The sequence below is a fragment of the Drosophila nasuta genome, chromosome 3, assembly GCF_023558535.2.
Source record: "Drosophila nasuta strain 15112-1781.00 chromosome 3, ASM2355853v1, whole genome shotgun sequence".
In the NCBI taxonomy this organism is placed as follows: Eukaryota; Metazoa; Arthropoda; class Insecta; order Diptera; family Drosophilidae; genus Drosophila; species Drosophila nasuta.
Window position 1 is genome coordinate 17,475,949 of NC_083457.1, and position 16,718 is coordinate 17,492,666.

At 37.9% G+C, this 16,718-nt stretch overlaps 1 protein-coding gene across 1 annotated transcript; it reads right to left on the bottom strand.

Moving 5' to 3' along the window:
• Positions 1–14,180: 14,180 nt before the first annotated feature.
• LOC132789927 (fibrinogen gamma chain-like) lies at positions 14,181–15,517 on the bottom strand. The gene is made up of 3 exons (XM_060798274.1): positions 15,393–15,517; positions 14,485–15,256; positions 14,181–14,418 (listed from the first exon to the last, which is right to left on the bottom strand). The coding sequence occupies exons 1-2, from the start codon at positions 15,477–15,479 to the stop codon at positions 14,777–14,779; spliced, it is 567 nt and encodes a 188-aa protein (XP_060654257.1). The 5' UTR covers positions 15,480–15,517; the 3' UTR covers positions 14,181–14,418; positions 14,485–14,776.
• Between the last annotated feature and the right edge of the window lie 1,201 nt (positions 15,518–16,718).

The following is a 16,718-nucleotide window of genomic DNA, read 5'->3' on the forward strand; positions in this document are numbered from 1 at the left end:
GCATACAATAAATTTACAAATAAACTAGAACGAACTAATAATGAAAGGTGAACAACAAACCAAAAATGGAAGAGAAAAGTGAATTCATTCCGTTCATTCACTTTACTGAATAGTTTAGTTTTGTTTCAGCACTAGTGGAAAGATGGCTTTAGGTGGTTGGAATAAAACTCCTATGAAGCCTAAATACTGGCATAAAATGTAAAGCGAAATTGATGGAAATTCTAAGAAGTCAGTGCAAATGCCTTGAATGCTGTTATTTTAAATTGGCAAAGTGAAATTGTCTAAATATTATTGTATAAATATTATTCACGGAATGCTACAGCTAATATTGCACACTGTTATCTATCTAAATTAAAAACAAATAGGTAAATCACAGCAAAGCATTTATTACTTAAAGATAAGCTGCTCAACTGATTGCTACCTTGTTGCAATTGTTGTTATTATTGGATAATAAATAAATATTTGCAATATGAAATAAATAACCAGAGCAAAGGTAAAAGCAGAAGCCAGCCTAAAAGCATGCAACAGTTTATTTGTTTGCTGAAACCTGTCTTGAAATCTGTCTATGCCACGTGCGACACGTGTAACTTGCAATTTGCAGTCTTTGGCTTCTCCGTTTGCTTCACGTACATTTAAATTTAACAGCACTTAACAGCAATTGTTTTATGACTTGGAAAACAATGGCCAAAACATAAACTAGCAAAATCACAGAGGGAAAACAAAACAAAGGCACAAAAATGATTTATTCAGCGCGAATAAGAGAAAAATACTCGTACCATAGAAGCAAACGTAAAAAAAAAAAAAGAAAAAACTTTTTCAGCACAAACGAAAATTTGCTAAAGTTGCGTTTTCTTAATACTCTCCTCCACCCTCCCCTCACGCTGCTTCTCACTAAAAGCCACCGCGCCTGCCCCTATCACGTCATGGAGCCTGGAGTTTATCTTGCGGCAGACTGCACCTGGACGAGAAAGCAGGCTCGAGTTCAGCTCCTTCAGTTGCCACACCGTTGCCGGTGCCACTGTTGCTGTGGTCACGCTTTTCTAAGCGTTTTTCTTATCAAGAGAAAGGCAAAAAGGCGACGTGACCGCAGAGTAGAGCCGCTTTTCAGATTGCACTAAAAGATTCGCCAGCAGCCTGGGTTTGGCCACTTTGGCTTTTGTTCCTACAACGGCTTTGAGCCTTTTGTATTTCAACTGTGACTGCGACTGCAAATGCAACTGCGACTCAGGCTGTAGCTAAAGCTGAGGCTGATGCTGATGCTGTGGCTTACTAATGGGCGACTGCGGCTTAACCGAGCATTAAAGCTGAAATCTTTGAGCCGCTGCACTCGCAATTAATAACCCTCAATGCAACGCTCGCCGCACATTCGCATAATTAAAAGGCGCAGCTAGGGAGAGCAAGAGGGGAATTGTCTTAAAGATTTAAGTTGCAAGGCTGCCGCGACGCTGAGACTGTGACTGAAATCGAGTTGGAGGCCTCACATAGCTGCTCGTAAAAGCGGGTTTAATTTCATGCAACTTGAAAGTGGCAATAAACGTGGCAAGGTATGCCAACCAAGATGCCAGCACGAGCACGAGGTCGCATTGCTGCAGCTAAGGCGATGTCCTGGCAACGCTGCTTTGGCACCTCCCTTCGGTCCCCACACAAAAGGATAATAAAGCAACTGGCACACACAATCGAAATCGCAAAGCATTTCAATTCGCATTCACATTCGCATTTGGATTGACATTCACCTGCGTCCAGTGCACTGGGATGCCAGCAACAGTTTGTCGAGTTCAGCTTCAACTTCAGCTTCAGCTTTAGCTTTAAGCAACAGCGCAATTCAATTGCCATTTGCCTGTGCCAGGATAATGTCCTAAATGCGACTCGAAAAACAAATAAAACAATATAAAAAGTGTCATGTGCCAAGTGCCAGCGCATAGCTAAAATAAATACTCAGCTAAAGACGAAATCAAGCCAAGCAGCAGCAGCAGAGACAGCAAAGCAAAAGGAGAAGCAGCAAAAAGGATACAACTAGCCTGATCCCGATGCTGATGCTGATGGCGATGGCGATGCCAATGCCAATCCCTTGGCCAGCTGTCGAGTCAGTCGAGGCAGCTCAATTGCTGGACAATCAGCACAATTGATTTCCCCAAAGTGCCTGCAAGTCGACTGCGATCTCCCTTGGTGCCGGCACCCAGCATTAAAAGGATTTAATGCCATTTAAGCCAAACAATGTGAAGACAGCGCGCAGAGCAACCGTCAAAGAATCGTTCGTTCGTTGCCACAAAACTCCGCTTGCACCGCTTCCCCTCTCATTCCCTTAGCAGACCTCACCTCACTCAGCCACTCCACAGAAAAGTTTATCAATAAAATAACTTGTCGACGACGACGACGATGACAAGGACAACGAGAAGAAGAAGAAGAAGCAGAAGCACGAGAGCAAGTTCAACTCCTTGGCAGTCAAGTCGAAAATTGCAGCAAGTTTCTGTCAGGCAGCTCAACTCAGCGCTGACGGAGACCTACTCGACGGCTTGTCAGTACACACCGACACACATACACACACAGGCACAGACACAGTGCAAAGGACATCGAGCAGTGCAATCTTGAGGCTCTGCCAAAGAACTTCAATTGCACTCATAGTTTCCCTGGCGCGGCACAAAGAGTTATTACGAACTGCGCGAATACAAACATATATACATATATACAATGTACAATCCACATATTACGTATACGCAATGTATACGCAGACCCTAGCAAAATGAATTGACTATAGGCAACTTTTGGGCAATAAATTAGTGCGCTTGATAAAACCAGCGCATCAAGAGTTAAAGCTTTAACAAAGCGCTGCAACACAAAACATTCCTTGCACATTACTCAACCGACCTGTTGGCCATGCGCCTTACACAAATTCCTACGACTCAGGTTGAAAAGCAAAGCGGCAACGATCCATATACATATAAATCAGACTATAGGGTATCTCCCAATGCAGGTTTTAATGTAGATTGATCTAGTTCTCAGTATTATTTGTTGGCTGAGGCTGAAGCTGAAGCTGAGGCAATTGTCCGTTGTCGAAATTCTCTGTTTCGTATGCTGAGGCGCCACCCAACATTTCACTTAAGGCACACATCAACTGCTATTGTTGCTATTGTAATTTTTGCTGTTGCTGTTGCTGTGGCTGGCACTCTAAGCCAAATGGCAAAGTGGTAAACAATGTCCAATGCTTTGGACTCTGTGCAAAATTAAAACAATAAACGTTGCCTGGCAGACTTCAAACGGCAATCGCCGCATGGCATCGTCAAGGCTGCCAAAACTTTTGAATACCTCAATTTCAGGCACACGCAAGCACACACACACACACACACACACAGAAACACATACAGACAGAGAGAAGTACGAGTGCATGTGCGTTGCATGCAACATGAGGCACAACTGCTGTTGCCGGTCAACTGGCATTTTACCTTTTAAGCAGCTCTCATGCATGAAATTGGAAGAGTAGCAATTGATTGAAAATTTGCCGAGAGCTGCCATCAAAATCCAACAAAACAGCAGTAGCAGCAACAGCAACAACAACATTAACATTGAGAGAGAAGCATAAGGATTGGAGAAGAATAGCAGACGGAAGACGAAAAATATAGATGGAAATTGCGGTTCACATGATATTTTTTGACGTAATTCGAAATTTGCAAGTAAATTTCACTAAGGCAGAGGCCCCCGAATGTAAATTGATAACGCAGCATTATTATGCATACGACGCTTAGACAACACACACACACGCACAACACATGCCACAAACACGCACACACACACACATGCGTACATTTAAAGAGAGATTCACATATAAAGAGATACGCATGCACATTCGCTATACGAACTACGTAAAGTCCAGCCCACTCCGAAGGGGTGGTTAAATGGGGAAGAGAGGGGGTAACTAATGCTTTTAAATCCGGCAGCCAAACATTAGAGTAAAGCGCAATTCCAGTCAGCCAGCCAGCCATCCAGCGAACGAACGAACGAAGCAGCGCATTTTGGCGCATTTCACTTTTCAGGATTATTTAGAATTTATGCATAAACAAGCAAAAGGACGTTACCCGAAGTCATTTGTTTAAGTCAGCGTGTTTGCTCCATTCCCAGCCCAACAAGCTCATATGCCCGCCAATCCCTTCGCTCTTCGCTCTCCACTACTTACGTGCCACGCCCCCAGTTGGGAGAAGAACATAAGCAACAGCCAAACAGCCAAAGAGCCAACAGCCAAAAGCCATTTATAGCCTTCGCAATGCTACAACAACTCTCGCTGGCAGTCAGTCATTGCCTCAACCATTCAGTCAGTCACTCAGTCAGTCAGTTTGTCAGTTTGTCAGTTCGTCAAGCAGCTTGTCAGCCATTTTATTGCCACTGGTAAAACAATTTCAGAGACCCACTTACGATTGTGCAAATTGGCGACACATCGCCGATTCTGGCCAACATCCGTTCCGCATCCGCATCCGCTTCGACCTCGGCCTCGGCCTCGGTCTCGGCTCAAGTTCCTCAATCTCAATCGCAGCCAGTTCACAAAGCAAATTAGGCGAATGCCAACTGAGTGCGACAAGAGACCATAGACGAAGACAATGTCAAGTCTAACAAGGCCCTGCAGCAGCCACTTGGCCAGCCCGACTCCAAGACATCACTACATCATATACAGGTACTACAAAACCCATTAGCATGCAACATTCTTGGAATTCTCAGCTGACGCCCTGCAGACAACTTGAGCATACGCTCAATCAAACAGCAGAATTAATACGGAGCTTGCATTTCTCAAATTAACAAGCTACAAGATGCATTTTCTAACTTGTTAATCATACATAGTATAAAGCTCAGTTCCAAGCACATATTTAGTAGCTTCCCTCTTTAAAAATTTATTACATATAGATAGAAATTAGTTATCTTTATTTATAAAACTTTCAGTCTTAAATATTAAAAGTAGTAATTTTTCGAATTACGCTGCTAAGTAAGACGCATGAATACTTGTTTTTAAATTTGTTAATTAAGTATATACTATTTTAATGGATGAAATATTAACAATGACTAAATGACATTTTTAAAATAAATTTTAAAAACAAAAATACTTCTCCTATAAAAAATTAAAAATCCTTATTTCGTGGATTTAAGAAAATGTTAAAAAAAAACACAATTTTGTTAAATTTGTATAATCATTTGAACATTATACTTAGAGGATCATTTAATACCAAATGTTTTTGCAATTTTAATTCTCATTAGAGCAATAAATATTACAAGCTCAAAAACTGCAGTGCGAAATTCGAATATTGGCAGCATGTGTGTTGTTGTACATCACGTATTTACCACAAATATGCAGTAACAGAGGATCATAGGTGGAAAGCTCGTGAGAATGCTTTTGAATGTAAGCTCTCTCAGAGCAGAGCTTTGTACTAAGAAAGCAATTGACAATATTAGCGTAACAACAGAAAAGAAGCCAAATTTGTATGGAAATATCGAAATTGAAAGAGCGAGATAGAGCGAGTGAGGTGAGCGAGCGAGCGATATGCTGAGAGCTTGCACAGTGAGTGAAAGCGCCGAACATGACTCCAATTTTAGTCGTTTTGCGTGCAAATCGGGCTTCGCACCAAAGTGCAGTACTGCCATTTGACTGCCAGTGCTGCCATTTAGTTTAGCTGATGCTAAGGTTAATCAGAATATCGTCTCTTCGTTGTTAGTTTTGATACGCGTGCGTGGCATCAAACATACGATGGCGCATGTACGCAAGTGTGTATGTAAAGTAATGATAATTGCTCATTAGAGCGGCATATTTGTGGATGCGCATAATGCCGCATATAAATAGAAAATAAATAATATTACTATATATTATTTGTAAAAGTGATTACCTGAAACATTCTTGAGGCATCACTTTTACTGACCAAACAAATAAAAGTCAGGTCGACCCATTTTTGGAACATTCAATATTGTGGACATACATACATATGTAGTTGAAGGAAATCTCACTCCAAGCACATTTAAAGCTTCAGTTAATGTTTCCTTCGTATTGCTTTCCCCCTTCGTATAGCTTTCCTTTTATCCCCAAAATTACGTTAAGATCTGGCCTGGTCATATGTAATTTATATGCATACATGTATAAACCACAATGTTTATAATGAAATGCATAATGAATGACATGATTTTGATATTAACATTGATTTTACATACATACATCCATACATTTGAAAGGCAGTAATTCTCTTAATGTGCCACAGAAACTGATACAAGTTTGCCAGCTCAATCATTTAGTTTGCATGGGTGCAAATCAAATTACCACAGAGATAGTTTGCCTAAGAATATGATCTTGCTTTTCTATGGGTTATAGTAATTTTATTACAGTTAGATTATATTCATTTGCCATAAATGCAAATTCTTAAATTATCTCTATTATTTATATGTAACAAAGCCACAGCCTAGTGTGCTAGACCTTTAAGATATCCGCTATACGTTTGCAATAAAACAAAACAATGTGAAAGCGGTAGTATCGCTAAATTATACCTAATTAATATGCCAAAAAATACTGAAAGCTTATTTTGGTATATCGATGTGCATTTCTATTCAAAATACATCATATATAGAGAGCAATAATATATCTAAAATATATTACATTAATATACCAACAAAAATACCATAATCTTTATTTGGTATATTTGTATAATTTTCTATTCAAAATATGCCATACATAGAAAAAAAAGCTGTCGACCAAAGCAATTAAATACAATCAAAGCTGCCTGCTTTTACAATATAAAATTATTTCATTTCCATTTTAGAAATCGTAGAGATTATAGTACTTATTATAAATTATGAGCCTGAAGTCCCAAATTCATCTGGCTTTTAAACAAGCAAACATCAAATTATTATTATAAGCTTCAGTCTATATTTTGTACTATAGTATTTATTATAAATTATTATTATAAGCTTAGGTCTGGAAGGACACGACTGCTACCCAAGCATAAAGACACCTTCTTCTCCCCATTAATCATATTATAAATGCATAAATTTTCAATAATAACCGAATATATATTGTTAAGCAATCATCACTACAGTTGGATAATCTGATAATAGTAATAGACTAAACTTACCAAAAAAAAGGGAGACTTTCTGTACCGCCAGAGTATAAAATAGCTGACAAGCTTCGCATTATTTGTATCGCAACATGGAGTTTAGCAACATTTTAAAACAGCAGCTGGAAGCGACGACAGCGCCAACAGCTGCATCCGCAACCGCAAATTTCAATGTTGTGACAGTTAATTTTAACTAATTTGTCTAAAGTTTATCACTTATTGATGATAATGATGACGCTGTCGAGGCGGGAATCTGCACAATTTATGGCCTGGCAATCGAATTTCGGCGAATAACTGATTATGAGGTTGGAAACCAAATTAGTTTTAGGACCGTTGTGTTAATTCAAAATGACAACCGGTGAACTAAAGTGAAACATATTGACTCTAATATACCCTGTAAATATTTATACATTCTTGCATAGTATAATATTTAGTATATTCAGTTTCGAATGGTATTTATTTCTATTTACATGCTAGCAATACAATATTCTGTGATTATCTGTAAATAAGTGCACAGGAAATCTGCGAGTCGAACAACTAGATGCTCACATGTCTCTTATTGAAAATCGTTGAGGTTATTTAGCAGTTTTGTATCCAGTTGTTGGTGTAATTGTGTTGCAGTTACGGTTGCAGCTTTGTAACAGCAACTGTATTTGGTTTACTGTTTTTTGTGGTTTTAGCTGGAGTTCCCATAAAGCCTGATTTTATTGTGTTTGCTCTGTTGCTCTCATTGCGTGCCAAAAAAGCACACACAAAATAGAATATACAAAAAAAGGAAAACGAGAGATTAAAAACTTTTCCCATTACGTAAAAATTAACAACTTTTTGTTGTAGCTATTGCAGAACGGTCTAGAGAAATAGTTTTGCTGAGTGCACAGCAAGCGGCAAACGCTTCTAAATTCTCTAAAATAAAGCAATCCTCATGCTGGGCAATTTGCCCAAAGGGGAAGACGAAAGTCTGGCCACTAGTAATGGGGGCAAGTGCAACAGCAAGTGCAACTAGCCAAGGCCCATTTAGCAAATGCCTTAAATGAACTCAGCTTCGCAGGTAAAATCCATTAAGGAAGCTTTATATTAAAATTGAAGTGTACAAGTCGGGTTAATTTACTGATTAGTTTTTAATCAACTTGGAAAAATTATACAAATACTTTTTGATAGTTGAAATTATTGGATAATCCGTGAATGTTGACATAAGCTCAACTTATTGCCACATGTTGCCGCAACATGAGAATATATATTGACCAGCAGCATAACTAATCAGCTCGCCAAGTTGTTGATTGTCGTCTTGTGTGTGTGAGAGTGTTTGTTTGTTTGTTTGTTTGCGCTTTAAAACTTCCCAGGACGCATAAATTTCAATCCCGCGAGAGAGACGCAACGAGTTTCAGCATGAAAGTTTTGACTGCCAGAATCCGACGACACTTTATGTCGCATGAAATTAGGCAAGGACATTCGCAGTGGCAACTTTTGTCGCCTGTCGGCTCTTGCCTCTTGGCTGTTGGCTGTTTGCTGTTGCTTGTTGGCTGTCAGTGTTGATGCCACTTGTTACCGCTGTTGCCTCGGGATCGGCAAAGGCTTCAGCAATGTCACTTTGCCAGCTGCCGAGCTGAGCCAGTGGACTGCGAACTGCCAGCATACAAAGTATTAAAAGTGTCCAAATGATGATTGTTTTCGTTATGGCACTGCGAATGCTCGACGAGCTTAACCAGAGCGTGCAGGGAATTGCGTTCTGCGGTGGCAGGCAACAGCCAAAAACCAACTTACATATAGTCAACAGCAGCCAACAACAACAGCAGACAGCAAACAGCGATAAGACAAATGTCTTCTGTCTGCAGGACAACTTCCTTCCAGCTCCAACAGGATTTATTTCAATCTGCACACTCTTTCCTATCAAACTGGTCCAAAAAGTTTTCAGCTTTAATGCGTTAACCCTCGATGCTTAATGCTGCACTGTAATTATGCTATTATAAATTTTCAAGCCACTAGTCAAAGTTAATCTGTATAGTGCCTTGTTGAGCATGCACTACACTCGCCCATCAACTCAACTCAACTCAACAATAACAATAACAAAAGCCAGAGCAACAGACGTCAAGTTTAACAGTCAAGTTTAACAGGACAAAATCTACTCGACCATAAAATACTTTGAGTGTTCTTAAAAAATTGTATTTAATATATTGTTAGTGTAAGTTTATTGCATATTTTAAGTAAATAATCTAATTATTAATCAATTATTCTTACAATAATAACAATGTGAATTATTTAGAGCAGCTTATTGGGTTTTTATTTTAAAATTAACATTTATTGACCAGTTCAAAACTTGCTTGACTTGAGGTATTTTTTGAGAGCTTCGCTTTCTCTTTTCAATGTTATAAAAATATACAAAGTAATAATCAAATCGTGGAAATTTCACAATCGATAACGTATGTTATCGATATCAAATGTCAAATGAATTAACCTAAAACATCTTTTGGCTGCGATAAACAAGAACTAAGATTCTAAAATGCATATTGTGTTTCTTAAAATTACATTGTGAATTATACAATGAGTTTAAAACCTAAAAAATTATATTTTTCGTGAGAAAAATAAAATTTAAAGTAGTATCACAAGTGACTATTTCTTGAGTGTTAAATCTAAAATAAGAGTTTGTATTTATTATTGTATACTAAAAATAATACTTAATACAACTTTAAGATATTTAAAGTAATTATTAATCTAGAGAATCTTTCACAAAATGAAAAATTTGAGCAGACTATTTGAAATTGTTGTAAAAATAATTTAATTTTAAGATGAATAGTCAAATCTTTAAATTATTAAAATATTGTGAGGGAATTTGTTGTTAAAGGGTATATACACCTGTGAAATTTAAAAGAGCACTAATGATAATAGCAACTAATTTCATAAATATTCCAAAATATTTTTTTATATATCATTTAAATTGAAAATGGTGTTTTTTTTTTTAATTTTGCAGATGTAACTGTTGCTACATTTTTTTGGAGTCCTTGTATTTTATATAAAATATATTTTTTGGAATTCGTATATCAGAAATAGTAAACGACTAGAATAAACAATTAATTACAAATTTGCATATTTGCTTTTGAAAACAATTCTGTTTGAAAACATACAAAACTGAAGCAAAAAGTTGTTAATAGAACTCAATAGAAGAGCCAATGAGTGCCACAGGGTAAGCAAACAGTTTACAATACCCAATGCATCTATCGAGCAAGTTATATAAAAAGGCGTTAATAATATATGTATGTACGTGTGTGTGGGCAGCCTCTGGCTGGTGGCGAGAGTAAAGAAGTTCGCGAGAAATGTGGCAACAAAAAAACCCACAAAAAGCAATTATGCTTAAATTAAAACTCATTCATTTGTGCAGAAAATGTTAAAATTCATATGAGACGTTGGCTTCATAGCGCCGCGTGTGTTAAATATAATATATGTATATGTATTTAAATTCATATGTATGAGTAATATATATCTGGGTGTGTGTGTGTGTGTGTGTCCGATGAATACATAGCCAACAACAATGCAGACTCTATGAAATGAAATGAAAATTCAATGGCAGTCCAAATAAGAGAAAAATGTATGCTCCATTTTTTTTGTTCTGTTTTTTTTTGTTGGTTAGGGAAAGGGCGAACTCAGTGAAGCCGCGGATATGATGTCGGAAGGAGGGTGGAGACGGAGAGCGGGGACAAGCTGTATTATTGTTTCATCGTCGTTTTTTTTTAGAGTAGCTGCTTTCATTTTCGAAATGCTTCGCATGCCTGGCGCACTGTTTGTTTTAGCTGACGATCCAGCCAAGCAATTCAACAAAAATCGTCAGCCGCAAATGCAAAGTCGTTTACGTGGCGTATGCTTGATTTGTCGTCGAACATTACGCATACGCCACAGCATCCCCATTGCAGCCAATTAGCCGAAGAGTCGCATGCTTAAATTTCTTAAAGTTTGTCCAATACATCGTATTCAGGACCCACCTTATCCTCACCCCTCCCCGTGTCGTGTGTATCATACACAGAATTTTGATTTGCGCTGCCATTTGAAAGCTAAATGCAGAACGGGGAGACTATTTCTTTTGTGTTTTGTGCTGGTTGTGCTGCCGTCTTTGCTTTGGCATTTATTCTCTTTTCTTTTCGCAGTCGCTCATTCGTTTGTTCGTTCGTTTTCTTCTTTCTTTATTATGCAGTAAACTTTGCGAGCAAAAGTTTTCTTCAAAAATAATTTGTGAAAAAAAAGTTTGCCGGTCATATCTAGGAGTACGTGCCTGGTACCTTACTCTAAATTCAATTTCATTGTATTTTTTTGGATGCGAAGTGCGTCGTGCAGCACTCTTGATACTGTTGCCCGGTTACGTGAGCTTTACAAGCTTCACTTTCCAGCCTAGTTCTTTGGTCTATTTTCAGTACAAATGATGGGCTTAGTCCAAGATGTCCCATTCCCATTCACGATAATATTTTCATTATTATAATATTTGTTTTGCGTGAAGTACATCGTATTCAAAGCTAAGACCGCAACAGCTGCGTCTGACTATCATATTTAATTTAATTTAACTAACACGGAATTGTCAAAGTTAGTTTAAATTGTTTTTAGTTAGTCAAACATTGACATTGAATTAACAAGTAGAAAATCTATTGTAGATTTAACTGTGAAATACTCGCTAACCATGTGAATAATAGGAAAAAAAAACTGTGCGGTATTAATATTAAAATACACCAAATTAATATACCGCAAAAATAAGAAAAGTATGCAAAATGATACCTTTGGCATATTGATATAGTACTACATTCAAAATATAGCAAATATATATTTACCAAAATTCGCAACTCTATCTTCAAAACTACGCTTGTTATTTGATTTTTATCTATTTGCAAATATTTGAAGAAATCTTTCTACCCTATGTGTAGCGGGTGGAAAATTATATTACTCAATCAAGTGATTGAACTAGTAACAATCTTAATTTACTCTCACTTTATTCACTTTCCTACCTTAAATCCAAATAGAATTCAAAGCAAAGATGAAGCTATTCACATAAAGCCAACTTTAAAGTAGACTCCGCTTCATTTTCATCATACTTTGGAGATGAACTTGTGACACTTGGCACTTTCTTAGCGGTCACATCATGACTAGCTTGACATAACATAACTCAGTCAAGTTGCACATTAACCTATCACCTTCTCCCCTTCGTTTCCCTAATCCCTCTTCAACCTAGCCATGTCTACGGCTGCCGCGCATTTTACGTGTATTTTGAACATTTTTATGGTACTTACAGTGACTCTGACTTTAGTTCCTTCTGCTGCAGCTCCAGCTCCTGCTTTTGCTGCTGTTCGTTTAGCTGGCTCAGTTGCCCAGACAGAGAGTTGTTTGTAGCTGGCTGCTCAACTATTTAATAATGTTGGCTGACTACCACGTTATGCACTTCATGGCAGCGCCGCGAGCATCATTTATATGCCGCCCCGTTGTTGCCATGTTGCATCGCTGGAAACGTAACTCTACCTGGCGCCGCTCTGTTCATTTGCAAGTGTCCTTGTCTGGCTGCCATTTATTTATTTTTCTCTTTTCTTTATATTACCACTTCTTTGGCTGCAACAGTACAGGCAAAACACCAACAGCAGCAGCAGCAACAGAAGCTTGACTGCAATCCACTTTTGCACTTAGCAGGGATAACGTGCGGCTTTTTGTCAAAGCATAATTCACAATGCAGAGACGGAGATGCAAGCGAATGAGAAGAGGCGAACCACAGGTTGTCGCAAATATCACACCAACTTGTCATGTCCAACAGTTTATGTTCATGTCAACTGCAACTGTCGAGTTCAACTGTCCAGTTGCCTGTCTGGTCATTGTGTGTAGAATTATGTGGCCACATCAAATACTAGTAGTATCATACTATGTAGTAGCGAAAAATGCCATCTTCCGCTCTAATGCCAGAGCTCTGTCTCCTAGGGATAGTAAGTAAATTTCAATGAGTCCTGTGATAGCTCATATCGCTTGCCCTTTGGCTATTTGCCAGCGTGCAAAGACACCAAAAAGCGCTACTAATTGCACATGCTCACACACATAGTCACATAGCCATAATGAGCCGTGGCCACAAAGCAAATCCAGCACTAGAGAAATAGTTACAGTCACACAGGAGCAGAGAAGAGAACCAGGAGAGGAGCAAGAGAGGACAGGAGGAACATGGGAAGCGCCCTGGATAGAAACTGGAACTAGGGAGCTCTGCTAATGGCTCTTAGCTTCCGCCGCATCAGTGCAATGCGAAGCACAAAAATTTTGCAGCTTCTTTTGGCGTTGGCAAAAATTTAATTTAGAGCCAAAAACGTAACGCAGCGTGCCGCTATCCGTTGCACATTGCAGAGGCAAAAGGGTGAAGAGAGGGGTGCAATGGCATCCTTTGCAGCTAGCACCCAACGATCTCTAGCGCCAGCCTCGGACTTTGGACTCTCTTTGCCGACAACGTTATTTATGGCATTCTAGGACGGCCTTTGGACACTGTAACCGCATTTCTTGCTGCTCGATGCTTTAGCGCCAGCTCCTTTCTTCAGCTCCTTCTCCAGCATTACTTGGACCGTTGCCCTGTTTAGAGTTGTAACTAAAAATGTTGCCGACGAAACACGAAGCAAAATGTACCAACGGGCCCAAAAATGGGCAACTTGGCCAAAATGAATTACAGCCGACGATGCTAAAGAATTAAAAAATTTCGCACACAAAAAAATTAACGCAAATGTGTCGAAGATTTTTATCAAACTCTGGGATAAATTGGAAAATGTGATTACACTTAGGGTGGGAGCTTATCATCAGCTAAATTGATTATCAATGAAAATGTTTTAAGGGCAAACCCAAAAAATATATAATTATATTTATGAATACAATGAGGAGCCAAACTTGCCAATAAAACGTTGCTTATTTACAAACATACATACATATGTATTTATGCACAACACTGCAACCCTGGTTATCGATACTAAATGTAGTCAAGTATTGAATATCGATATACTTGGCAACCAGGGATTGTGCAATACGCAACAGTGCAGCCTGGTTATCGATATAATACGAAATATTGAATATCGATATATCAACAAAATCTGAAGAAGTTGTAAGGTTGTATCGACGGCGTTATGATTTTGAATCGGCATTAGTTTTAAATATTTATATAGTTAAAACGGCATTATTTTATATTACCGTGAAAAAATCTTCCGTAAATTGTGGTTATGTTTTAATATTTTCTTCTTAATCTAAAGTAATTTTTGGTTTTATTAGAATCTGTACGGACTTAAGGCAGTCTCCATTCGTCTTTAGCTTCGCAGAGTTCCAATAGATGCAATGCTTCGCGTCGTTGTATATGCCGTTCAAATTGCTGAAAGTACAAAAATATATGGTAAATTCTTGAGAATATTATTAGGTTCGCTATATGTATACTCACCTATCGGAACAGGCCGCATGCCACCAACCATCATTTTGTATTTGAGCGCAGTTTGAAGAAATATGCTCATCATTATCACGATCGAATGTTGTGAATTTCATTTTTTTCATTCCTTCGCAGTGCATCTGTGGAATTCCCCAAGTGTTTGCCCAGAGATAACAGCTTGTAGCCGGACACCTCATCGCCAACGTTAAAGTTATCGTAGTGCGCAATACGGACAATCTTATTCACATGCTCCATCCGTATGTACAACGCATTGGGTTGATTGGTCGATAGCATTCGATGCAGCTTTTCAAGACCGATAAAAAAACTCCCCACTCTCGGTGATGTCACCAAATCCCTCGCGATAGGCAGCCCAATCACGGTAAAAACTTTGGTCGCCATTTAACCGCTGTTGTATTACAATCCATCCAGGTCCTGCAATGTGGTTGTTGTAGAGAACTGGAAATGCTTCAAGACCCAGCACTTTAATCATTTTAAGACCACTATTCAATGTATTTTGTGTATTGTGTTCGCTTTCGACGTTATGACTTTCATTCAGTTGAGTTTTCATTTCGGAAATCATTTTCTTGATATCAACCAGATTCGCTGTTATTTCGAGTAGCTCTTTGTTTTGCGATTCTGCTGCTTTGTATTTCGCCAACTGTTCGATGAGATCCGCAATCTTTGCATCTTTTTGATGGCATTCATGGGTTATCTGTATAAAAGGCTTGATAACCTGATAGCAATAAGAGGCACATTGATTTTCCAATCGTTTAGCGACCGCACAGTTCTATAAGCAAATAAATAATGAATAAACATTTAAGTGTTATGTGTCAATAAGTTTACAATGAATTCGAAATAGGATTGAGAAAGTGCGACCTCAATGATAACAAAATAATGATGATAATATTTCTTTATTGACTTACCAAATCGTCTGCATATTCCGAATGTAGATTTGAGATAACTCTTTGATATAAACACGTCAATAAAATACATGTTAGAAAATTCCGCATTTTGATGTTGTGATTGTGGCTTTAGCTTAACAGAGACTGATTTCATAAATCAAGAACAAGAGAGCTTTAAGTGAGATAGATGAGCGCATCTTTGCGATGCTCCTTCATAAAAATTATTTACTCTGACTTGATTATCAGTAAATTTGTATACCCGCTACCCATAGAGCCGAAGTGTATAATGCACTTTTGATAATCGAATGTAAGAGACAGAAAAAAGCAACACTGATCTATAAAATATATTTATTCTTAGCACCATTCAGACATGTCTGTTTATTTGAGTTTTTGACTTTACGTTAATAAGTTTGTATAATAATATATTTAGTTTTTAATGACTGCTTAAAATATGTTTGAAAGACAGTTTATAGTTAAAAATGTTTTTGATGCATTGTATGTAATGTAATGGTATATTTTGATACCAAATATACTCTTTTTGTGTATTGTTGGTATATTTTTTTAATTGTCTGTTTCGGTAATTTAAGGTTCAGTATAGTATAAAATTAGTATTAGTATATTTACAGTATGTTTGTAGATGATTTTAGTCAGATTGTGTAGCGGGTACATCACACTTTCCTACATGATTAAAATGTGATTAGGGCTTGCTACGAATATTCGCAATCTCAAAGCGATAGATAATTCGTAAAAGCAATTTAAAGTTCAGTCTAGAAAATAATTGCGACTGGTATATTTTCGGTATGTCTGTATGTGTCTCATATGTAATTTTATTTAAAATGTATAGCGGGTATCTCACAGTCGAATGCACTCCACGATGACTTTCCCACATGTTTATAAATAATTCCTTTAAATGTGTGCTTGCTTCGAATATTTGTGAGCTCAAAGCGATAGTTCATTTGTACATATGAAATAAAAGCAATTTAAAGTTCAGTCTAGTATATAGTAATTATTTGTTGGTGGCTCGTAAGAACTTTTCATAGCCAAATGTTAATTAACAATAATGTAAACAAATCATAAGTTGCAACCACTCTAATTACCACACATGACTTGTTCATATATCAAAGCAATTCCCCACTCAAAAACACCACCGAAACTTTGGTTAGTTTTGACACCTCAAATTCATAATTATGTACAACCCGTTGGCACAAATATCAAATTCAACTTTCATAACTGTGCAAAGTCAGTTCGAGTGAAACACACACACATATATGTACTTATATGCAGAGCAGTGGCCAGCATCCAGCATTCAGCATCCAGACAAATGGCCGCACACACGTTTTCCAATTC

Bases quoted from the DNA above. Each gene is read 5' to 3' on its own strand.
- LOC132789927 (XM_060798274.1), bottom strand. From the start codon at position 15,479: ATGCGGAATTTTCTAACATGTATTTTATTGACGTGTTTATATCAAAGA. The intron at 15,257-15,392 runs GTAAGTCAATAA...ATTTGCTTATAG, and splicing joins CGGAATATGCAGACGATTTG to AACTGTGCGGTCGCTAAACG.